This window comes from Bufo bufo, chromosome 6, assembly GCF_905171765.1.
Source record: "Bufo bufo chromosome 6, aBufBuf1.1, whole genome shotgun sequence".
Taxonomy (NCBI): domain Eukaryota; kingdom Metazoa; phylum Chordata; class Amphibia; order Anura; family Bufonidae; genus Bufo; species Bufo bufo.
In genome coordinates this window covers 424711400-424720555 of record NC_053394.1, presented here as the reverse complement: position 1 = coordinate 424720555, position 9156 = coordinate 424711400, and the positions used below count along the sequence as shown (strand labels likewise).

The window sequence follows — 9156 nt, the reverse complement described above, 5'->3', positions numbered from 1 at the left end:
CACCCGAACATCTGATAATGAGGGGCGGTCTGGACACCCGCCATACGCCATCCTCCAGTCCTGCGGAGGACAATGGGTTCAGCCGACATGTAATGTGTATAAGGGCTGTCATACAGACCTCTGCCCATATGCTGTACTAGGGCATATGGATACCATAGATTACCTGCTCAGCCTCCGCCATACGTAGGACGTGTCCATAAAGAGGAACTGCTGTAACTTGCTGCCGTAACGCTATGGAAAATCCTATAAAGAAATAAATGCAGATTAAAAATTATTTGTTAAAAGGGTGGCGTTACCTAAAATTACCCATTACATTTCTACATAAGGTCACAGCCCCCCCCTAGTACAGTAGATCCCCTGATGGCAAGAGTCCAGATCGGGGGGTACACAGATTGCATAGGGCAACATGGGAAAACTCAGTATGTGCCCCCTTCAGTCAGGAAGGAGTTCCTGCAGTCTGCTGCACATGTACAGGAGATCAATTATACTGTACTGTTTTGGGCACCTGCAGATTTTTGACAATTTTTTATTGTATCTTTTTTCAACCACTTAGTGACCAATACGCCTTATTATGGCAGTCACTAAAGTCTATTCCACATTATCAGCTCAGATTTAGGGTCCATTCACACGTCCGTAGAATGTGTCCGCCTCCATTCCTGCCCCATAGAGAATGAATGGGTTCGCACCCGTTCCGCAGAATTGCATAACGGGTGCGGACACATTCACGGACGCGTGAATGGACCCTAAATAAAAACTTCAGTCCGTTCTGCAAAAAAACAAGCCCTCATACAGCTCCATAGATGGAAATTGTAAAAAGTTATGGCAATGCAAAGAAATTTTTTATTTTTTTAAAGTAGTAAAACAAAATTAAAAAAATTGATACAATTTTGGTATCGCCGTAATCGTACTGACCCACAGAATAAGGACGTCATGTCATTTTTAGCGCTGTAATGTCAAAACCCAAAAAACCTTGGCGGAATTTACATTTTTTATTTTATTTCATCTGACAAAAAAATTTCCCCCCATTTTCCAATATGAGACAAAAATTTTATGGTGTTTTTGTCCAGCAAAAAAAAAATTAAAAAAAGCCCTCATATGGCTTTGTGAATGTAAAAATAATAATAATAATAATAATAATAAAATAAAGTTATGGCTCCTGGAAAGGAGGAAAAACTGGAAAGGCAAAAGCAAAAAAGGGCTTCGTCTTAAAGGGATTAAACTGCGAGATGCCATAATATTGGATACATGGACTGTCAGATCTCTATAGCTCATTAAAAAGTGATTGCCGTTTTTCCTGTGGCCCTAGGAACCTGGGGCCCACATACAACCTTTATAATGTATCACCACAACTGCTCTGAAGGCTTGCCACATATAACATCGCAGCCCTTCCAATATTTCAAGTAAGACCGGTGAAAGTTCCCTCACATCTTCATAGGCAGAAGCCCCATGAGGTAAGTTACCTCACAGAGAGATGCCGAGCTCCCGCCTCTGACTGCAGCCAATCAGAATCTCGTTCTCATTCCTTACAACCGCACTGGAAATATCAAACGTGCCACCTAAATGGTCGGTTGGGAAAAAGGCGGCAATTTCCCCCCCTGAGGAGATTTGAGTCAGCGAAGCTCTCAGCACAGCTTATTAGGTAAGTGGATTCAATGATATGACGTTTTCACGTCGCCACTTCATTCGGGATTCCCCCGTAAAATCACCATTCGCTGTCTGACCGCTAGATGGCGGTAGCTGCCGCGGCCCTCTTGTCTATCCTTCTCTCTTCATCCCGTATCTAGGTGACGGAGTCATCCATCGCTTGGCAGGTGTATGTATGAGCAGCGACACCTGCTGGTGGGCGTGGTTACGAGCGGCTGGGCGGTTGCTTGCAGATTGTAGGCCGGTGACGTGTCCCCCACCTCAGACAGGTGAGGAGGAAGGCGGAGGAGGCAGGCTGCAGGTGTAACCGTGTCCTGTCCGGAGATGTGGAGGCTCCTGCGGTTCTCACCCCTCCGGGAGACCCTTTCTTGCGCGGAGGGGAGCCCTGCATCATCCTAACAGCCTCAGGTCAGTCTGTACACATCTCTGGTATATTTCTCCTGCAGTGACGTCACCATAGTGAAATAATAGCTGCTGTAGGTAGAATGGAGGTCTGTTAAATCTGTATGGTGCACCTGGCTCTTCATGACGTCATGGTGATGTCATAACTATAGCCCCTGGCATTCCCCAGCCCCCTAGGTAAGACCTGGCGTGTAAATCAGATAGACAGCAACATGTCCAGAAATCTCCCTGAGGGATTCCAGTCACTGACAGCAAGCAGGGCTTTGGAAGCCAATGGTGAAAAGTTGCAGAAGAGCGCGTTCAGTGAACTTTACTTAAGATTCCTTTGAAGAAATAACTCGCCTGTGGCCGTTGTTGCACTACATCCTGCTCAACCTGTTCACGATGTCAGCCGACCGGGGCCGTTAACCCTCTGGGCCCCCGGAGACCAGAAGAATCTTCTTGGATTGACAGACTATAGCCTTAAAGGGGGTGTCTAGTTATTGTCAGCAGGGCGCCCCCTATTATTAGCCGGAGGCACTGCGTCGTTCCCCCTCCCCCCCCCCCCCCCCTCCCGTCGTTCCCGTTCGTCCCCCCCCCCCTCAGATTAGCTGATACCACGTGGTAATGGCTCTATGTGCTGGCAGTTAGAGGGGGGCTCCCTAATAGAGCACCCCCACCCCCATAAATGTGGATAGTCCAATATTTTCTCTGCAGAAGTTTCAAACTTAAAGGGATATTTCCGGAGAATAGCGAGCCATGGCATATCGCTAGGGAACGCTGCCACGTGCTGATCGGTGGGTGGTGTGATCCTTCAGACGGGCCTCCTGTTCTATGCCTAGCACTGCAATGGTCTAATAGTGGAGGGGGCATCTAGCCAAGCGGTCAGACCCCCACAATCAGCCAGAACACCCCTGTAGCCCCCTTAAGGATGAACGTAATTATGGGGGGCTGTGTTTTTGCCTTTCCATTCTTGACTTCAGGATAAAACGGGACCACCCTCCGCTATAGAACGGGTAAGTACTTAACTGACCCTATATCTCCTGCAGCCGTGACGTCACGTCAAGAACACGTGACCTCTGCATCCAATCACCGGCCTCAGTGGTCCACCTGTAGAGGCCAGTGATTGGCTGCAGCGGTCACGTAGTCAGCGTGACATCAGCTGGTAACCAGAGCGGCGGTGCGGGATCTGTCAGTAAGTACTTACCTGTTCTGTATTGCAGGGTTGTCAGATTTTATCCTGAAACCAGACAACCCCTTTAAAAGAGCTGTAACTTTTTTTATTTTTTTAATGCAATTCCACTATTATTTTGGGGTTTCGTTTTTATGGCGTTCGAGGTGCAGTAAGATGACATAACGTTCTTCTGCGGGTCACTATAATGACGGCGATACCACCCTGCGATTGCGTCGTGGTGACAGAGGGAGCGATGCTGCGGTTGCTATTGACCGCAGCATCTGAGAGGTTAAATAGCCAGGACTGAAGGAATCTCTGATCCTTTCCTGAGGATAGGCCATCAATATGTACCCCTTTAAGGGGTTGAAAGGGAGTTTCCAGCCATAAGCATCGATTGCCTATCCTTAGGAAAACCTATCAATGCCCAATCGGTGGTGATCTGACCGCTGGGACCTTCACCGATCCCCGGCTGCCCAATCTGTAAACGAGGTGAAAATATTCCCATTGTAAATGCTGCAGAGAGAGACCTTCAGTCGGTCATGTAAAGGGCAGAGCTTATCAGGGAGTGTCTAAGAGCACGTGGGCGAGGGCCCGTGACCACGCTGGACTGACAGAGTCGACATCCCTCCAGCAGACCATCACCCGGCCCCTCAGGTCGTTTATCGTGGGGGGAGGGGGGGCGGTGAGCGAGCTCATGATCACACCAGGAAGTTATGTCCTGCTGCTGAGAGCAAACACTCACACCCTGGGCAGACACTCGCTGCAACGCACCAGGCAGTGTCCCGCCAGATCTATGCACACCGACATTATGAAAAATATACTATACGTACCCACCCCAGTGAGCCGCATCAGCTGTGTGGCCCATAATCCGTGGAGACTGTGCCACATGGCAGCCCACAGGTCCCAGCAAATTCTATAGGAAGTCACCGGTACAGCTAATGCCGGGGTACAGTGATCAAATGCAATGTGAGGGCCCTAACCTGTTAGGAAGTGCTGCATAGAAGACACACAGCCCTTAAAGGGGTTGTCCAGGATTTATTTTTTGAATTGATTTCTCCAAGGCTGTCTTTACTGGACTTCAGCTTCCACATAGACACGGTCACGTGCGTCACTGCAGCCAGTGACCGGCCTCAGCAAGACATGTCCACAAGTGGCACCTCGCTGCTAGGACGTGTCGCCAGTGAGGCCGGCCATTGGCTGTAGTGGTGCATGTGACCCCATCCATGTGGAAGTCCAGTGAAGACAGCCCAGGAGAGACATAGCTGCGGGGAGCAGGTAAGTATAGATCTCTTCGTTGCTTTAAGATCCAGGAAAAAAAAAATTTGGAAAGGGAAGAATTGACACTTGCCTTACTTATCCCCCTTCCATTTCTAGGTCCCCTCTGGTCTCCGCTTCCTGGGTATTTCCTGTGTGTTGAGACAGGACCAGGAAGTAGAGAACAGCGGGGACCTGGGAAGCATCAGAACGAGGGTCAATTTAAAAAAATAAATAATAATAATCCTACGGAATAATCCCATTAGAGGGATCTTCAAGACTACCCATGACGACCAGTTGAGTAAGGCCTCATGCACACGACAGTTGGATCCGCCAAAAAACGGAAGCCGTCTGTGTGCCTTTCGCAATTTGCGGAACGGGCGGCCCATTGTAGAAATGCCTATTCTTGTCCGCAAAATGGACAAGAATAGGACATGCTATATTTTTTTGCGGGGCCACGGAACGGAGCAACGGATGTGGACAGCACACAGAGTGCTGTCTGCATCTTTTGCGGCCCCATTGAAGTGAATGGGTCCGCACCCGAGCCGCAAAAACTACGGCTCAGATGCGGACCACAACAACGGTCGTGCATTTATAGGGAGGTTCGCCTCTGGTAAGGCCTGTGCACCAGAGACGGAAACTTCTACTGTTTTCCGTACTGTGAGATTTGTGGGGCCACGCTCCCAGGGGCCCACACCCTGCCGTGCGTACAGTACAAGAGGGAAAAGTTTAAAATTTTGGTCTAAAACCGTCCTAGGTAAACCAATGAAATGCATGGTTTCTGCTAAGATATTGTTAATATAATCATCTAGCCTGGTCCATATTAGCTTCATGTCAGACGACCATGTGAGTGCATGTAACCTTCATGCTGTTTTGTCTTCATAGGTCTCCTGGACGAGGCTCTTCTCAACCGAAGACATGAGCGTCACCAAACAATGGGACGTCAGCAGGGCTCTGGCCATGGCCGGCCTGTTCCATTTCTTCCACGGCATTGGAAAGTTCTGCCTTATCCCTTTCTTAACCATCTTCTTCCGACACTTGGGACTGAGCCCTGCTTTGGTGGGGATTATCATAGGCCTGAAGCACATGGTCCATGTTTTTTGGGCACCTGTTTGCTCTTTTATGGCTAAAACGAACAGTAAGAGAAGGGTCCTCATCACGGCGTCACTGCTGCTGTCGGCCGGCACAGGCTTAGCCTTCACTTTCTTTCCACCATTGGAAAGGGATATCGTCTTAAGATACTGTAATGGTAGTCTTCCTTGGAAGGAAAAGTTGACCACCCCAGGTGCCATAGATCTGGTGCTGTTTGGTCCTGAGGATAATACAAGTCTTTTGGTGCCTAAAGTTTCTCCGACACCTCAGCTGGGACCAGTCATGATTACAAAACCCAGCAGCGATAAGCTAGTAGAGAATTTAACTATGAAAGCCATCACTACGGAGAATGAGGACACCATAGATAGAACCTTAGCCCTTTCCAGTCATACCCAACTTTTCCAAACCAGCACTCCACATCAGAAAAGACGTAAACCAGTTACCAAGCAAACACCAGCAAGAGAGAAGTCCACCAGCCACAATGATGAGGTTGTGGACATCTCTTCTCACGTAGGTTCGAGTCCTTCTCCTGTACCATCTCCGAAACACAAACCGTCCAACCATTCTGCACACTCTAAGAAAGTCAGAGATGTCAGCTTGGCCTTCCCAGTTCTAGAACATCTCCTGGACAACGAACATAAGATATTCCTGGTTGTGTTGGGTATGATAATGGTCTGGTCCATCTTCGCGGCTCCGTTGAAGTGGATAGCAGACGACAGCCTTTATGAGTATCTTGACTTTGTAGATGCCACAGACCGGCATGGTAAAGTTTGGATTTGGGGCCACATGGGCGCTTGCATTGGCTCCTGTACCATCGTGCTGTGGATTGAGAATCTCCATTGCTTCCTCACCACTGATATCCCCAGGATCTACCTTCATTTCTACAGCTACTCTGCGTTTATGGTCATCACCGTCTTCCTTAGCGTACTTTATCCTATACACGTCTCCAAGAAAAGTGAACACGCCAACAAAACCATCAAAGCCTTGGGTCTCATCGGAAGCGACGGCCGAGTCATCCTGCTGTCCATCACTGTCTTTTTGACTGGCGCCATTTGGTCCACAGCTCACAACTTCTTATTTTGGCGGATGCAGGACGTGGGCAGCACGGAGCTCTATATGGGACTGTCCGTGGCCGTCGCCCTCTTCTCCGAAGTCACGCTTCACTCGTTTAAGGGTAAACTGTTGAGAGTCTTTTCCCTCAAATGGACGGTGGTCATAGGCCTTGGCTGTTTGGCGGTACAGATGGTGTTTTACTCGTTCTTGTGGACGCCTTGGGCTGTGTTGTCCATTCAGGTCTTGAGTGCCTTTAGCAATGGAGCCCTCATATGGGCCGTGAACGCCCAAACAAATGACGTAGCCACGCCGGGGACGGAGAGGTCTCTGCAGTTGGTTCTGCACTGCTTGTCGCATGACTGCGGCGCCGGCGTGGGCAGCTTTGCAGGCGGTTTCATCATCGGCAGCTTCGGCCTCCCGGTGCTGTTCCAAGCGTGCAGCGTAACTCTGCTGCTCTGGATCTGTATGTTTTTGTTGGTCCATCCCAGACTTCCCCACATAAAGAAAATTAACTATTCGCGGCTCCTGGCCGCAGACAACAGCGACATGAGCGACTCTGACGATGACCAGGAGAGGGACTGGCTTGTCAAAGCCATGAAAGACGATGGCAAGAAACTGTAGCCTGATATAAACTGCTGACTGACGGCGTTGTGGTCCGCCACCTCGAATGTACCGCGTCACTCTATGAAATTATAATATATAATATTTTATTACACTTTGTATTTTTTATTTTTTTTGCATTCGAGTCTTTGAAGGTCTTTGCACCCTCTGTGTAGCCCATAGATGCAGCTGCGGCATCAGGTTGAATTGCTCCGCACAGATAGAGCATTTATGGGCTATACCATTATGCACTGGAGAGGGCTATACCATTATGCACTGGAGAGGGGGGGTCCTATTCTCACTCTGAAGGACCCCCGAGATTGCTGAGTGATTTCTAGTTATTCCCATAGCAGAATCTGCTGTATTCCACATTGGTTGCAACCTAAACAGGGGTATGTCAGATGACTTAAAGAGGACCTTTCACTAGAATAAAAAATGTAAACTAAGTATACAGACATGGAGAGCGGCGCCCAGGGATCTCCCTGCACTTACTATTATCCCTGGGCGCCGCTCTGTTCTCCCGGTATAGGCTCCGGTAGCTTCATATGTTCGGTTCAACTGGGTGGAGCCTGCTGGAGTCTCCTCCCAGGCTGTAGCGCTGGCCAGTCGCAGCGCTCAGCTCATAGCCTGAGCGGGGTTTTTTTTTTTTTTCTCAGGCTATGAGCTGAGCGCTGCGACTGGCCAGCGCTACAGCCTGGGAGGAGACTCCAGCAGGCTCCACCCAGTTGAACCGAACATATGAAGCTACCGGAGCCTATACCGGGAGAACGGAGCGGCGCCCAGGGATAATAGTAAGTGCAGGGAGATCCCTGGGCGCCGCTCTCCATGTCTGTATGCTTAGTTTACATTTTTTATTCTAGTGAAAGGTCCTCTTTAAAGGGATTGTGCCATGATCAATGTGAAAAATGAAAATCAGACATCATATAGTACATGACAATCTCTTTCTAACAAAGTTAGAACCAGCCCTGCACCTCACATGGATCCAGAGATCTCCCCATTCATTGCTCCAATTGTTCTGCTTGATTTATTTCAAGCTGGCAGCTTAGGGGGCATGCACTTTATCAGGGAGCATGTCCTTTCTGCTGCAGCTGGTAGCAGTTAAAGGATGGAACTGAGCATGTTCAGAGAAAATAGAAAAAGAGCAAACAGCAGGTGGCGCTATACAGATAGATTTCATTGAATAACTCAGTAGGTATAATACATTTTTAACCTTCTACCGAATGCCTAACACAGGGATGCGTCCTGCGGGCGGTCGGTTGGTTCCTCTTCGGCGCGTCATCTCGCGAGATGACGCGCCGATTTCCTGTGAACGCGCGCACACAGGAGCGCGCGTTCACAGGATCGGAAAGTAAACGAGCAGATCTACAGCCTGCCAGCGGCGATCATTCGCTGGCAGGCTGTAGATGCGATTTTTTTTTTTTTTTTTTTTTTTTTAATTTTTTTATTTATTATTATTTTTTTAACCCCTGAAAGGTATATCAGACGCTGTTTTGTTAACAGCGTCTGATATACCTGCTACCTGGTCCTCTGGTGGTCCCTTTTGCTTGGATCGACCACCAGAGGACACAGGCAGCTCTGTAAAGTAGCACAAATCGCCACACTACACTACACCCCCTCTCCCTGTCACTTATTAACCCCTGATCACCCCCCTGTCATTAATCACCCCCCTGTAAGGCTCCATTCAGACGTCCGTATGTGTTTTGCGGATCCGCAAAACACTGACACCGGCAATATGCTTTCCGCATTTTGCGGATCCGCACATTGCCAGAACTATATAGAAAATGCCTTTTCTTGTCCGCAATTGCGGACAAGAATAGGACATGTTCTATAGGCTCTACAAAAAACGCAGTGTTCGCCCGATCAGGCCTGATCTTGTGCGCACACTTGCGTTCAGTCCGCCCCACCGCAGTGACAGAATTATTTTTTTTCTGATCACTGCAAAAACACTGTAAAATCGC

General features: G+C 48.8%; 1 protein-coding gene across 1 annotated transcript; it reads left to right on the top strand.

Annotated features, from left to right (window-relative positions):
* Positions 1-1802: 1802 nt before the first annotated feature.
* Positions 1803-7301, top strand: MFSD6L (major facilitator superfamily domain containing 6 like). Its single transcript, XM_040437498.1, has 2 exons — positions 1803-2052; positions 5339-7301. The coding sequence occupies exon 2, from the start codon at positions 5372-5374 to the stop codon at positions 7217-7219; it is 1848 nt and encodes a 615-aa protein (XP_040293432.1). The 5' UTR covers positions 1803-2052; positions 5339-5371; the 3' UTR covers positions 7220-7301.
* Positions 7302-9156: the final 1855 nt, after the last annotated feature.